The sequence below is a fragment of the Stigmatopora argus genome, chromosome 5 (genome assembly GCF_051989625.1).
Source record: "Stigmatopora argus isolate UIUO_Sarg chromosome 5, RoL_Sarg_1.0, whole genome shotgun sequence".
In the NCBI taxonomy this organism is placed as follows: domain Eukaryota; kingdom Metazoa; phylum Chordata; class Actinopteri; order Syngnathiformes; family Syngnathidae; genus Stigmatopora; species Stigmatopora argus.
The window spans coordinates 12,628,209-12,644,164 of NC_135391.1; the positions used below are offsets into that span (position 1 = coordinate 12,628,209).

Genomic DNA, 15,956 nt, shown 5'->3' on the forward strand with positions numbered 1-15,956 from the left:
CGTCCACACAGGTGGACGTGACCTGGATTTGAACCCAGGTCCCACACTGTGAGGCATTGTGGATCATTCAACTATTCAGTATACTTTGCACAAGAGGATGGTTAAGGGAAAGTAATGCTGAAAAACCCTTTTCTGCACACATGCAACAAAAAAGTCACTTGAGCTACTGTGCGCTTAGCCACATTTGAACAAGCAAGCTTCATTTTGGAATTAGGTATCATGGACTGTTATCTGGACATAACAATGGCCGGTATGCATGTCGGATAAAGAATACAGCATGACAACATAGACACGTGCTACTCGCAATAATATCTGATGGGGTTGCATCATGTTATGTGGCTGTGTGGCCATTGCAGGTTCTGGCAATCTTGTTAAAATTGAAGCTTGCGTGCATTCCCGTCAGGGTCAGCAGATTCTTGAGAACAATATTCAAGCATCACTGACTAAGTTGAAGTGACAGCGGGGCAGAATACTTCAACAAGACAACAACTCAAAACACTGCCCGAAATTTTTAAAGGCATTTCTGCAGAGGAAAATGATAAGACAAATACACACCCAAGGAATAGCGACTACCATGAAAAACAGTATTAGAAATAGGAACGAGCCTGTCTTACTTTCATTCATTTTCTGAATCGTTTATCCTGACAAGGGTCGTGGGGGGTGCTGGAGCCTATCCCAGCTAACTGCAGGCACCGGAGGGGACACCCTGAATCGGTGGCCAGCCAATCGCAGGGACAATCATTTTCATGAGTCACAAAGAAAATAAATCAATAAACGAAGAGGGATAGTCACCAAATTTTTTGCATGTGTGTCTATGGGCTGAAGCATTCTGTCTGGATTATACATTATTTTATGTGAACGATCCCATGAATAAATAATATTTATATTTTAAAAAATCCAATTTGAGCATCAGCCCCTTCAGATTTAACAATGCCTTAGTCTAAAGTTAAGTTTTTTTATACTTGTATGGCAAATAAAAGCAAATAAACATTACAAAAAACAAACCTTCCAGATATGTAGTGGTGTTTAGGTTGGATGAATAGTTTTCTCACAGGTTGCACTGTATTTATGAAATAAAATTGGTTTATTTAATGGATAGACAACTACTTGTGGCACATGCGCTCTCACTGAGCTTGTGACTTGTAGTTTTGCCCAAAAAAATCGCTGACATTCAATCTCGGTGAAAAAAAATATGTCAAGATGCACCCATGAAGCCTGGCGAAACATCCCGTGACTAAACGGCAAACAATTTGGCCGTCTTTTTCTGACCGCGTCCCCAAGCTCAAAATCAACCACAACACCGACAACCGAACCCCCCAACAAAGTGCTCTGCACCACTGCAAGTAAACCTGACCTGTAATCAACATTTTTCCCCAAAAGCAAGATTGCGGTGGACGGACACCAGAGTATACACTAAACGCTCTGTCATTATGGCTGTTTTGAATGTGACACTTGGGATTTTGCCTCAAAACAAACTTAAACCTTAGCAGAAAATTACAGTATGTTTTTTGTTTTGTTTTTGTTTTTCAGAAAAATCACAATTTACACAATTCTGAACCAAAATGTGGTAGTTGCAGACAGACCGTGGAACCACCAAAGTGAAACACAATTTCACTCAGTGACACTAACTCATCAGTCTCAAATAGTAATCAAACAGTAATTTCAGAAAATATGTCATACATCCTGTATAAACAGAATTGTGTATTCTTTTTATGGTATATTGTATTGCATAACCAGAATCTTCCACAAATAATTTCAGCATTCATTATTATTTACCATTTATTTCAAATAAGTGATCCTCCCCACTGAATAGTGTTTCTTTTCCTTTTAATACGCGCAGAGCTGAAATTTGATCAGATGTACTAATGTTGCGTGTTATAATGTCTTAAACTCTAAATTGCGACATTTTCGGTGTACACTTTTTTCTTCCATATTTCCACTCTAATTTGGCTCTTCCTTTTCATATTCCAATTCTAATCTGTCCAGCAATTCTATCCCTCAGTGCCTCTCTTAATCATGCCATACCGTAATATCACAACCCCCCCCACACACACACACATTCACTCACACACGCACACACATAAACTCACGCACACATCCCTCCCTCCTTCCTCAGCCTCTGCAGCACCACCGCGGGTCAGTCCTTTCTCGTGGTCTCGTCAGTAAACTTCTTGGAAAGCCCGAAAAGAGAGGAAGAGATTATTGCTGATAGCGCCGTAGATGTGAGGCCGTGGTCACGTGGGCTGAGCCACAAGTCACGGCGGACATCCTGTTACTTATTTAAAAATCAACTAGAGTCCAACAACACAAACTCTATGTTTCTTCAGTTTTTAAATGGAGAAACAACGACAAAAACATTAATTTCTCCCAAAAAAATGAAACACATTAAGGGGGCCGATATGAAAATAAGATCATATCATGATAAAAAAAATAAAAAATAAAAACTGTTAGGATTCTTTTTTTTTTTAGATGTTTCCATCTGCAAAGAAATCATCAATTTTAATATTCTAAGAAAAAAGTCAGAATTACATAACTGAAGTTGTAATATTACAAAAATTAAGTCAAATATCGTAATATTAAAATAGAATTCTAGAAGAGAAAAAAATAATAATATCTTGAGTATAAAGTTATGCTGTAAGTTGTTTGGTTTCATGAGCATCAACTTTTGGCAAAGTAAAACATGTGTAAACAAAACTGCTAAGAACATAATATTAGAAGATTGAAGTTGTTGGGAGATAAAGGTTGTAAGCTGTTGGGGGTCCGCAAATTTAAAATTAGAATTGTATTAGATATTCATTCATTTATACTTGTTTTATTTATTTGAATCCTGTTGATAAAACTTTGATGAAAATAACTTTTTTAATCCTGGCTACATTTCTCCATTTATTTTAGACACCGGTTAACCTTCTCGGGGTCACGGGGTGCCGGAGCCTATCCCTGCTGACTTGGGACTACTGTCAGTCATCAATGACAATGATTGTTGGTCATTCAGTGTCCCACTAACATCAGGCAGCAATCATACAAACGTACACCCACAGCAACACAGACACAACAGCATCCCAAAATGTTGAATCATTAGATTCATACGTTTTAAAACACCATACAGACTCCAGAACTGAAAGACGCCCAGCTGCAAAACAAGATTCTGTATCACACAATGCTCAAGTAGGTAGAAATAGTTTTTTAGTCTGTAAAAGCAAAACACATTGCAGATTGCAAACTCTTTTTCAAAGACTTGAGTATACGACACATGCAACAAGTATTAACACTTACCAATGTTACACTGTAAAGATAAATTTAACCTTATTAGATACTTCAAACTTAAGTCATTCACCATCCATTTGAACTACAAATGAGACACATTTTGTACTTGAATGCACAATATTTATCATTTTAATTCTTATGTAAAGTTAGCTTGACAATGTACATACCTCACCTCAAATGCGATAAACCACTTTTAAAGGATCAACATTGGACTCTTTTTGAGCAACTGCTCAAAATCTGACTAAAATCTGAATTAAATGAGATACAATAATCACAGAGATCGAAAAATATTTTCCATCTTCAATCTTACAATTGCCTATACCTAGCTAAACCACCTAATAGAAACTTGATTAATTAAATTAATAAATGAAATAAGGGCAGCCCGGTGGAAGTTGTTAGCGCGTCGACCTCACACTTCTGAGATCGAGGGTTCACTCCCAGGTTCGGTTTGTATGCTGCGTTGCGTGGGTTTTCACCTGGTACTCGGGTTTCCTCCCACATTTCAAAAACATGCATGGTAGGCTGTTTGAACATTCAAAATTGCCTTTTGCTATGCGATTGGCTGTCCACCAATTCAAGCAGTCCCCCGTCGTTGTTGCTGTGATAGGCTCCAGCACCCTCCGCAAACCTTACGATGAAAATGAATGAATGAATAAATAAAATAGGTTTATTTAGAGGTTTTGGAATTCCGCTTTGTCTCAAACAGTTGTCTTTTTCCTACATTAAGTGAGTTGGGATGCGGTCGCGCAAACTCGACTGTATGACTCATCCACCATACCGCTCTTCATTTATTACTACGCACACAACTTTATTACAGTAGAAAAAAAATATTTAGACAATATGCAAAGTCCAAAATAAAAAGGCCGAGTCGTGAAAATAAGCAAAAAGCTCAGAAGTGTAAATGCAAAATATGTTCATTATTATATATGATATGTAAAAGCATTAAGAAAGTGAACCAAAGCCTAAGAGAAATTGCACCAATTTAAGTTTCAACACAAACTGCTAAAATTGGGATGTTGCCTCATTGCCATGGTGACCACCGCCAGACTTACGTCAAATTTTCAATGACAGCGTCACAACAACGAGGACTTCCCCCCCAAATATAAAAAAAACAAAAACACCAACGCACAATTATGCCTAATTTATGGAAAGCAGACGACTTGAGGTTTCAGTGCCAGAAAACTACTGCGTTTTTCATTGTTTTTAAAGCATATCCCAAAGTGGAAGACGTTAAAAAGAGAAAGTATTTAGAAGGTACACGCATCCCCGTGGACAGTGCCGCGTGCCATGTGGTGAAAAGACAAGAAGTTGTTGAAGCATTTGAATTTAAATGCAAAACATAACAGTATACTCACGCTCTCCGTTATCTTGGACGGGCACCCACCGCAGCACGACGACAACACCACAGTTTGGACTTCGCATTACGGAAATGTGTCGAAAAGGCATCAAAAAGTTGGTCGCAAAAGTGGCGTCGGCGAGAAAATTAGAAAATTAAAGAGAGAGTCGAGATCTGCAGGAAGAAGTGAATAGAAAGCGCTCTTCGGCTCCCATCGTAACTTGACGCGGTGATGTCTCCGGTTTAAAAGAAGACTAAAAAGTTTGAGGCACTAACTTGACGCGAAAAAAAGTCGTGACCCTAGTTTCCGCTCAGAGGCAAAAAAGGAAAAGAAAAAAATGCACTGCCACGTCAAGAGGGAGATATTTCACAAAAACATTTTCCGGGTTCCGCAAAAATAAAAGCTCAGCATTGAATTGAATGCTTTCAATGTAATTATAGAAGTATAATAAGATTTAAAGCCTCACCACGAAGTCCACAATAACAACAACAAACTGAAAAATGAATAATCAATACATAATAACTATAACTATAACTATATATATATATATATATATATATATATATATATATGGGGAGGGCGTAAGACTATCTATCTATCTATATATATATATACATATATATACATATATATATATATATATATATATATATATATATATATATATATATATATATATATATATATATTTATATATATATATATATATATATATATTCTTACGCCCTCCCCCATGTTACAGCCCTTTACTAAATTGGTTGTACTATTTATATTATTAATGAGTGTGTTTGTGAATGTTGCTGCAGTGATCGTATTTCTTTTGTGAATGAATAAAAAATGTACACCTGTGTTTACTCAAGACAACTAAACACTAATAATTTTAACAATAATAATAGTTTTTCATTTGAAGCCTTTCTAGGGTACTCATTGACTGACTGCAAGTTGATTGGAGGCCTCATATCGGCAAATACACACTCCTAAACATAACAATAATTCAGTCTTCAATGAATCCGTCATTGGAATCAAAAGTAACTAACAAAAACCCACAAGAAAATGGGTATTTCTTGCACTCTCAAGACAGGAGGGATAAAATTTGGATGAAAACTCCCGACTTTCGGACTGTGAGAAGAAAAAAATACTACTGGTCCAAGAACAAGAGGCACGATACACCCAAAATTGGTCACCAGTAATTACAGAATCATAATTTATAATGAAAGGAATCTGGTTTAACATGAGAATAGTATCTCTTCAATTGTGAAAAGAAGACTTTGGGATGTGCACACATGATTTGTCAACATGAGTAAAAAAAAGACTACAATGGCTTATATCACAGGGGAGATTTTTTTAGATGCAAATTCCTCCAACAATTGTGCTTTTTATCTCATTTAATAGATATGGAGGGAATAGGCATGACCTGAGGCCGCAGGGTCTCATGACAAACCAACAGCTCGCTTCCTGCGTGGCGCAGTCAAACATGTTATTGTCTGCGACCATTCTGGCACACCATTATGATAAGAAAGGAATTCTAATTGAATTGGACAGGGCTTAAGAGGCTCATTTGTTGTGCATGAGCACAGCTTCCATTCCGTTCAACATTTGTATCAAACTAGAGAAAAAGAGCGGCGGTGTCAGCTTGAATTGACAGCAAAGTTGTCTACATTTTCCATCATTAGAACTTCAAGTTCATCTATCCATTATTCAGCCTGAATTTGTGTACAGCTTTTGTTAATAGTTCCTTTTGGTCATCATTTGCGCTTTTATTTTGATATATAGGACACAGGAAGTACTTTTCATTTTTCTATAGCTTCATACTAATAAGAGCGCATAACAGTTTCCAAAGCTATACCAAGCCAGTTTGCTGTGCATTAATATTAATGGGACATACCATTGACATGATTTACTTCCAATCCTTAAAAATATGATAGGTTTATGTAACCTAAATTCCCTCAAAGGATGTTTAAATAAATCTATGTATCTAAAGCAATTACTACCCCAACTTATGGTTTACTTTAATTAAAATAAAATAAAACTTTATTACCAAGGTCCATGATAAGTAATGAAGTAACCAGTCACTGCTCCATCATGAAGTTGGTGCCTGTCCCAGCTGGTTCAAACTGATGCGCAGCGTCATCTAGTGACCAACATGCAAACAGCATTTACAAATAACTCAATGTTGCGGGGGTAAAAAATACCAAAGAACCTACTTACACGTGTCTCTGTGTTGTTTGCTGTTTTCAGGCACCTATCATAAACGGTAACTTTCCTAATTTATGAGGTTAACTCCTTGAAAAGTACCTAGATTTTGGAGCAAAAAAGTTTGAACACCCCAGCAGTAAGTTACATGTGATAACTTTCCACAAATGTGGTATGTTAGAATTGCAATCAGTGGAGTGCAGTCAGGTGCGTCAAGTTTCAGCACATTGATTAAAGTTGCGCACCCCTGATTTCTAACCATAACAATAAAGTAAATCGCAGGAGTTTGGCTCATTGAAAAGTAGATCTTGGAGCAAAAAATTGTACAACTCTGCTCTACAACATCCTCAAATTGCCATGAAAAAGTTCACAAGTTAACAAAATACTGGCCAAGTATGATACTTTATTTTCTTTCAATAGTGTATTGAATATAGTATTTTCATGTACCATAATCACCACATGATCCTGGATAGTTTTAAGCAACCTACAAATAGAATACAACATTTTAAATGTGAAAACAATGACAAAAATGTATATAAACCTTCATAAACAACAATCAATCTGAGACATTCAATTATCATAAGATTATCATTTGATTAATTAGTGTGCGACAGCACCTACTGTTATCAGGAATGAGAGATTTAATTTAATAAAGCATGAGTGCAATTGTAGTTTCAGATTACATATCATATTTACAAGCATGAGACCCCCGCGTATATAAACTGTATTTGAGTTACAAATATGACTTATATGCGAGAAAATACGGTATTTGAAATCACCAGAGTATGAATGTTTGATTATTTAAGCAACACAATCTTTCATGTTCATTTTCAAAAGAAAAGCTATTTAAAATAAAAAATCTTAAAATTTGGCACTTTTGGTTCTGCTTTAATATTCATAAAGTTAAATCTGTTTCCCCTTGTACCATGTGTGTAAACAATAAGGCTAATGCTGTGCAATGATGTGAACCAAGCCACTGTCGGAACAAAGAAAGGAAAACAACTCAGCAACAAAGTGTCGCCCAAGAGAGAAAAACGTTTAAAAATAATAATAAAATAAACACTAATACGCAAGGCTTTGTGAATGTGTATCAAGCCACTAAGGAATGGGGCTATGCTTGGGGTCTGGTTAAAAAAAAAAACTTCAAAAAGGAAGAAGAAATGAGAGGTCAGATGTTCTCTGATAAGAATAGCGAGTCAACAAGTTGATTAATTGCGTGGTAAGAGAGCATTCCATTGGTTTTCCCTCACTGGTTAATCCAGCCAATCACATAACTCATGAATTGCCATTGGTAACGAAAGATGTCCAAAAATGGAAGGTGCTGGAAGCGATGGATGGACATTGATCGGCTTTAATGGCAGCAAATTATAGTTGAATACGAGTCCAATCAACCTCACATCAATGATTTTGGAATGTATAAAATGCATTAAACTGATGTAAACATCTATCTTATGTCATTAAAACTACTCTGTAAAAACACATTTAATGCAGGAATTTGGAAGTCTTCAACAATGGGTCAAGATTTGAGTGGATATGGTGTTATTTTTTTGTATTTTAAAAGGGCAAATATTCACCATAACATCTTATCTCTAACCACTTCAACTATTTAGCCACTTATACCCATTGAATCCAAAAGATAAGCATTTAAAAACAAATCTATTCCCAGGCACTCTTAAATTTGGCTGGTATTGATCCCACAAGGCCAATAGACGATGGAGGCATACAAAACCCAAACAAGCCACCCACCGCTACATCAAAACTAGAGTGCACGAATCAATAAAAGGAAACAACAATGTACCATCAGGTAATGACAACTTAAAATGGAAAGAAGTGTGAATCCAAAGAAATAGGAGGCCAAACCTAACAGAATCAATACACTGTAGTTGTTAAGTACATTTAAGCTGTCACCTACTGTATTTTCCTATCAAATATTGTAGTTTTAACTGAATGACTTGAAGTGAATTCCTTACAAAACCTTAAAAAAACAGATAAGGGCACTAAATCAAAATAGCAGATTAAGCCAAAGATGCTGGCTACTTAGTGGAGAGTACTCCAATGGCAATTTTCATCGAGCACAGGTAAAAAGAAAAGTGATTTTTATCGGCATTATGCCAGATTGTACAGAGGAGCAGGTTGATTTGTTTTGTACCAGAAAGATTGCAAAATCAATCCCAAATACTGTAATGTCGTCGCTTGGAGGTAAAACTGTTCCATTGGTTGCAAAAGAATGAATTTTCATTGCTGTAATAGCACCGATTCACGTAGTTGATTAGATTTTCTTGAATCAAGTGGTACTCACAATGATGCTAACCATTTTAACAGTTTAGACAGCTTAAGACCAGGCAGGCAACTTTACCACATTTACACACAACTCGGCAAGCAAGTCATTGCGCAATCCGATCATTAAAAGACAGCACAAGAGAAAAGAAGGAATTAGTGTTATGTACTAAACTGTACCAAAAAATAATTCACTTTGAGGCAGTAGTAAAAACCTCTTAAGACGGAAAAGTGACAAGTCGACTTTCTTCCCCCATCAGTACCATTTACATTAAAAAGGATGATGGAGACAAGATTGGTATGTACCTTTTCAGTCAATGCAAATTTGGTTTTACGCAGAGACCTGGAAAAGGCGAAAAAGAAAAAAAATGCCAGCTTTTACATAATTCATCTTAAAATGGACAGACTCCCAGAGTTGTGGGGTCGGCCTTAAACTATTTTGTGCTCAATGCTGTTTAGACAAAATAGTGGGACAGAATAAAGGGGGTAAATTGCTGTTTTGCAGACAGTATAAATGCCGCTAGTATTTCCAAAGACAGAAAATATTTGGTCGATTTCCCCTTTGAATTCTATCTGTATCGTTTCTAAAGAACAGTGACAACAGGCACTATAAAAATGTCTTCTACATTCATTCATTCATTCTTTTCATTCCTCACAACGGTAGCGGGGGTGCTGGAGCCTATCTCGGCTGACTTCAGGCACCAGGCGGGGCACACCCTGAATTGGTGGCCAGTCTATTGCAGGGCACATGGTGACAGACAACCATTCATGCTCACACTCATTCTTAGGGACAAAGTGTTCAACCAGCCTACCCTGCATGTTTTTGGGGATCTGGGAAGAAACCGGATTACCCAGAGAGAACCCACGCAAGCACAGGAAGGTCCGGATGCTGTGATCGAACCCTCGATCTCAGAACTGTGAGGCCATCAATGTAACCATTCGTACACTGGGCTGCATTAAAAAAATGTCTTGTGATGGAAATTTGAAACATTTTAGCAGTAAGTCATCAGGGGAAGTCTGCGATGACCACCTCCGCCCTGGAAAATGGAACGGGCTAAACTTGGAAAACGTGAGCCGTCCCCACGGGTTCACTGACTCTGCAACCACTGTGCTCTCACTTCCTCTACCTCGACTCCGTACCAGTCGTGGAGCTTGGAGAAGCATTCTGTGCCGGGAGAGAAAGGGCTTTCCAGCGAGGCTCCTCTTCTTCTGGGAGGGACAGGAGGTGCCTTGATCCCATTGGCCCGCTGAGAATTTTCAGATTCCTCCCAGGCAACCCAGGAAGACGCCCCATCGGACAAACCGTTAGCCAAGTATGGCTTGCTCCAAGCAACGCCATTCTCCTTCGGACCTCCCGACACGGGCTGAACCTCATCCTGGTGATTCTTTTGCCCGGAGTTGGACGATGACGTCGACGAGGACGAAGATCGAGATTTGGCCGATCGCTTTGAAGACCTTGACCTGCCCTGCAGGCCTCCCACAGTGGCCTCCTGGATCTCCTCCAGCTGCCTCTCCAGCTCCTTGACCACCAGTCTCATGTAGTCGAAGCTGGCCCGCGACAAGGCCTTCACCCACGACTCCATGGCTGCCTGGCTGTCGGACGCCATCTTGTACACGCGGGCCTTGGCGCAGTCGAACTTGACGGCAAAGGCGAACTCCTCGGCCGACTCGCACAGCTCTACGGTGCATCCCTCCAGGACGATAACCCCGATGGGTTCTCGGGCGTCGCGCTCCTCGAAGTAGAAGAGCATGTTGCCCTTGAGGACAAACCAGCGGCGGTGGTACGCCGTGTTGCGCTCGCCCTTCTTGAAGAGAAAGCCCGTCTTGTCAGGCGGCGAGTCGCACGTGGCGTAGTGAGCCACGCTGCGTTCGTTCAGCTTCATCGTCCCTCCTCTTCCTCGCCGGGTGACTTATTCATCTACATCAGGCCATGCAAAGGCAAATATTTAGCAAATAAGTCATTTTCCTGGCAAAAGTTTTCATTACAAGACTGAAATAAAAAAAATAAAAAAACATGTAACTACATCATCATTTAGAGCAGCGGTGTCAGACTCGGGTTGGTTCGCGGGCCGCTTTAACGTCAACTTGATTTCACGTGGGCCGGACCATTTTAGATATAATATTTCATTTTTTTTATTAATGGATTAAAAGAACTGGATTAAAAGCCCTGAATATTCAGTTTTTTATACATCTAAAAAAATGTTTATATTTTTAGATTACAAAATGATTTTTGAACTAAAAACAGAAAAAAATGATTAAAAAATTACAATTATTGATTTAAAAGGGGGAAAATCAGGAAATTTAATATACATCTATACTCTTCATTTTAATTTGATCCTGAAACAGAAAGTCGGCACTCCTGATTTACTTTCCCGGGCCACACAAAATGATGCGGCGGGCCAGATTTGGCCCCCGGGCCGCCACTTTGACACATAATTTAGAGCTTTCGCTAGGAAATATGCTACTAATTAGCCCACATATTATTTGAGTAATTGGCTAAAAACGTGCTATTCTCACATTCTACTGTAGCTACCACCATTTTGATTCCAGCACCCACTATGGCTATTTTTGGACTATTAGACAGTATGGGATTCAGCCTCAAGAATTCCCACACGTTTTCAGCTCTGTCACGCTTTTCTACTGCTATAAATCAAATCACCAAGCAAATGTCCACTGTGTTAGCCTTGTAAGCAAGACATTACTTGTCTGAGCCATCAAACAGTCTTTCCAACCTCAAATGTCTAATCACTCGGCAACGGGGGGCCATCTGATTACCGAGCGAATCAGGAGAAAGAGCAACTCTCTAGTCGAATAAAATGTTGGAGCGCAAAAGGCTTTTTGTGGATAGGTTAACTTCTGATTTTTTGTCAGAAATACACTCAAGTTCCTCATTAAAAGAAGAACGAAGTTTTTACGATTGACATGACAAAAAGCCGTTGGCCATATCCATGTTTTGCATTATTTTTACTAAAAAAAAACAGGTATTGGATCGGATGGGAAATAATAATACATCTGTATTGAGACATGCCTAACTGTAGCATTGGTTGTCAGCCAATCACAGGGCACAATATAAGACAAACAACCATTCACGCTCATACTCATAACTAGGGACAATCTACAGTAATCAACCATCCTACCATGCATGTTTTTGAGATGTGGGAGCAAACCAGTGTACCCAGAGAAAACTCACGCAAGCCCGGGGAAAACATGCAACTCCACACACTAATGTCGGAACCCACCGAGGATTGAACCGTCAACCTCATAACTTTGAGGTGGACTTCATAGCCACGTGTCATTATATAATTCAATTACGCTAACAGAGATATGTTAGCTATTGTACTGTAGACTTATTTTTTTTGTTGGTCCACATTGCACTTGACCTTCCTTGTTAAGCGTTTACTAAGCCAACTTGTTTTATGTTTTATCCTGAACTTAATATTTCTTCCTGGTTTGTGGCCATTGCACAAATGTATTTCTGCATAATGTGGTAGATGCAACTGCAGTAACATTAGACCATGTGAAAGAATAAGCCATGTCACCCCTCGACAAAAAGATTTTGCATTGACTCTTTTTTAATTTTTGACTTACACGAATAATTGTTAGAACACAGAATATTAAGTGAACCTTCATTTCATTCTCATAAGACGTTACGTGGTAGGGGAAAAAGTGTTTTATAGATTTGATGCCAAAATGAAACTGACAAATTCAAAAAGCAGCAAATAAACAAAGTTAATTTGCTTTAGTGGGTTATACAAAAACATTATATAACAGGATGGACCCCAGGGCATGAGTTTGCCACATGTTATTTAGGGGATTTGAATCTTTTTAACAACAGGATAAACTTTGCTTCAGAGTCACATGTCTAGCCATAAAATGGGTCACAGCTTTAAGTAAACAACTCTAGTCACAGTGGACACATGGGCTTTAACCACAAGTTTAGATCAGTCATTCTCATAACATATGCTGGGAGCAGTCGTTTGGTGGTTGTCCATTTTTTTCTTAAAATATTACTGTATTCCATATGATTTTAAAAAGTAAACACAGGGACCCATGCATATACACCAAATCATTCCTCCCTATTTTAGCATTAGAACAAATGAATGATCATCTCATCTAATTTTCTGAACCACTTTATCATCATTAGGGTTGTGGGGGGTGCTGGAGCCTACCACAGCTGACTCCGGGCCAGAGGCAGGGGACACCCTAAATCGGCGGTTAGCGCGTCGGCATCACAGCTCTGGTCCTGGGTTCAAATCCAGTTAGCATGTTCTACCTGGGCCTGCGTGGGTTTCCTCTGGGCACTCCGGTTTCCTCCCACATTCCAAAACATGTGTGGTATGCTGATCGGACACTCTAAATTGCCCCTAGGTATGGGTGTCCGTCTCCTTGTGCCCTGCGATCGGCTGGCCACCGATTCAGGGTGTCCCCCGCCTCTGGCCCGGAGTCAGCTGGGATAGGCTCCAGCACCCCCTGTGACCCTAATGAGGATAAAGCGGTTCAGAAAATGAGATGAGAACTAGTGCTTGCTTGGCCCTCACCCAAACAAAGTGACTTACGTGAACTTTTTTTAAATTCCATCGCCACTGCAGCTCATTTAGGTCCAAAGGTCACCGCCATGCAGCTCCTTTTTTAGAGCATTTTCAAGATCACTGGAACGAAAATTAGAAGATCAAGACGTAAATAGAGCGCGTTTGTATGGAAAATAACGTGCCGTGGAGGGGCTCTTCCCCCCTAAAATGATTCACAGGCTTTGTCCCAAGCTTTTGACGCATCAGCACTTTTCCGACTGTAAAAACGTAAAGTAAAACGAAGAGAAAACACAGCAACGAACATTTAAAGTGTGTAGAAATAGACTTTAGTCGTGGTTTTGGAGCAATGTTTCTACATTTTTTGCCACTTTGACGGGATGGTTGCTGTCAGTGGTTTAGCGGTTTGGAATTTTCCACTCGAAACGCACGAAATCTCTGATAGCGATGTAATAAGTTGATACTATGGAGACCAATGTTTAAATGTTATTTAAAAAGATGTTACCAGTGGAATAATATGTAATACAGCATCAGTCTCAAGTCCTCGTAGCGTAGTTCATCTGTCCGCCCTCCTGCTATCCATTTTTCCTATGTCACGTGATCATCAAGAGAAGGGCTCTTTTTGGTTGACTGAATCTCTTTAGATGGGCGGAGCCTGGAGTTCCTCAGCGTTCACTTACGGCAGTAGCAGCGAACAGATGAATAGGTAAACAAAACGAACATACCCTTTGGAGATGTGGGAAACCGCAGTGCTGCTGCAAAATAAATACAATTTCATTGATTTATGAAATAGCTAATTTTAGGGCAAATTATGACCATAATAATGTAGCAATCATGCCACAAAAAGAGATAGTTATTTTATAATGAATATAAACATTCTAATGATTAAATACGTCACATTTGACAAATAATTTGACCTTACAAGGACGATTTTCAAGTTGAGCCCTTTTATAGAGCAAGTGACCAAATACTTAAATATCAACTACGTATTTAAAAAAATCATTCATTTAAAGTACGGCTTATCTTCACAAGGGTCACGGGGTGCTGGAGCCTACCCCCGCGTACATGGAGAAAACCGACGCAGGGACGGGGACCACTCCTCCACCATGCTGCCAAAAAATAACTAAATAAAAATGGTCAATACATATCTTACTTTTTGTTTTGTCACTATATATAATAAATATAATTATGAATTAATAAAATGTTTGCTAATGCTAAATTTATTACATTCAAATACAAATAGAAATACACTCTCGGTATGACCCAAATAACACTCTACAGTGGGTAAAAATATTCTTGAAATTTTTTTAACGTTAAACATGAAGTAAAAATTCACAAATTGAATTTAAGATATTACAATATAATTCATCCTCATTTAACGTCATTCATTTATTCATGTACTGTACCACTTGTGGGGGTGCTGGAGCCTTTCTCAGCTGGCTATGAGCAGGAGACAGGGTTCAGGTGGGAGGAAATCAGAATACCCGTAGAAAACCCAATAAGGCAAGGGAAGAGCATTCTAAATCCATAAAGGAAAGCTCCATTCAGAGCTCAAACCCTGGATCACAGAACATTGATCCGGCATACTAGCCATTCAACCACTGTGTCGTCATTTAAAATACAATGATGACTATATTCTTACTTCTAAGTAGAGTACGCATATAATTTATAGAGATATACAATAACTGCAGAAACTATAATCATTACTAGCTTTTAATCTTCTGTACAAGAGCCCTTTCAATTCTCCTTAAAATTGTATTATCACCACTGCAGACAGAATTAATTGCTTTATTTTTTTTCACCGTGAAAAACATTAGTCGACATTCTTCATGATTATTGCCACAGTCACTTATTACCTCTCTTAATTAAAATGAACTTTGATTGGATTCCATGAGAAAGTGCTGATGTGCCTAGTAAAGTAACAATTGACATTAACAACCTCATTCCAGGGGTGGAGCTTGCGGGTGGTGGAGCTTTTTGGCCCCCAACCTTACCCAACCCCCTTTTTGTTTGCGTACCTGGGCCTCTCGGGGGTCTGGTGTGCGGGTAAAAAGGGGGTTGGGTGAGGTTAGGGGCCAAAAAGCTTTTTCAGGTGGTGCTGGGCTTTATAATTAGGTCTCAGCATCATAAATATGGTAGCGGGCCTCCATATCCTAGCACCCCTCCGGCTTGAGGGGTCCCGATCGTATTCCTAGCCCCGGGCTCAGATCTAAATTCTTTCAGCCACTGCTTTAAATCGTACCTTGAAAATAAATTTGACACAGTGAACATTTTAACTACAGTATTTGACAGTTAAAATTAATTTGTGTATTAAGTGATCACCGTCCTGGGGTCCTGGGTTCAAATCCAGGTCAGTTTG

The 15,956-nt window shown here is 39.0% G+C and overlaps 2 protein-coding genes across 3 annotated transcripts in view; both read right to left on the reverse strand.

Moving 5' to 3' along the window:
* The window catches only part of sh2b3 (SH2B adaptor protein 3), a 35,615-nt gene extending 30,710 nt beyond the window's left edge, over nucleotides 1-4,905 (reverse strand). The window contains exon 1 of the mRNA XM_077601444.1: nucleotides 4,620-4,905. The gene's annotated coding sequence lies outside the window, so the exon portion shown is untranslated. The remainder of the gene's footprint in view (nucleotides 1-4,619) is intronic.
* A 2,272-nt stretch (nucleotides 4,906-7,177) lies between these two features.
* LOC144074798 (sesquipedalian-1-like) lies at nucleotides 7,178-15,549 on the reverse strand. Of its 2 annotated transcripts, none has more exons than XM_077601397.1 (3): nucleotides 14,103-15,549; nucleotides 13,628-13,720; nucleotides 7,178-10,989 (listed from the first exon to the last, which is right to left on the reverse strand). In XM_077601397.1, exon 3 carries the CDS (start codon nucleotides 10,952-10,954, stop codon nucleotides 10,160-10,162), a length of 795 nt encoding a protein of 264 aa, XP_077457523.1. In that variant the 5' UTR covers nucleotides 10,955-10,989; nucleotides 13,628-13,720; nucleotides 14,103-15,549; the 3' UTR covers nucleotides 7,178-10,159. The 2 variants fall into 2 exon arrangements, with proteins under 2 accessions (XP_077457523.1, XP_077457525.1); XM_077601399.1 differs by having other exon boundaries at nucleotides 13,957-15,549.
* Between the last annotated feature and the right edge of the window lie 407 nt (nucleotides 15,550-15,956).

Bases quoted from the DNA above. Each gene is read 5' to 3' on its own strand.
- LOC144074798 (XM_077601397.1), bottom strand. From the start codon at position 10,954: ATGAAGCTGAACGAACGCAGCGTGGCTCACTACGCCACGTGCGACTCG.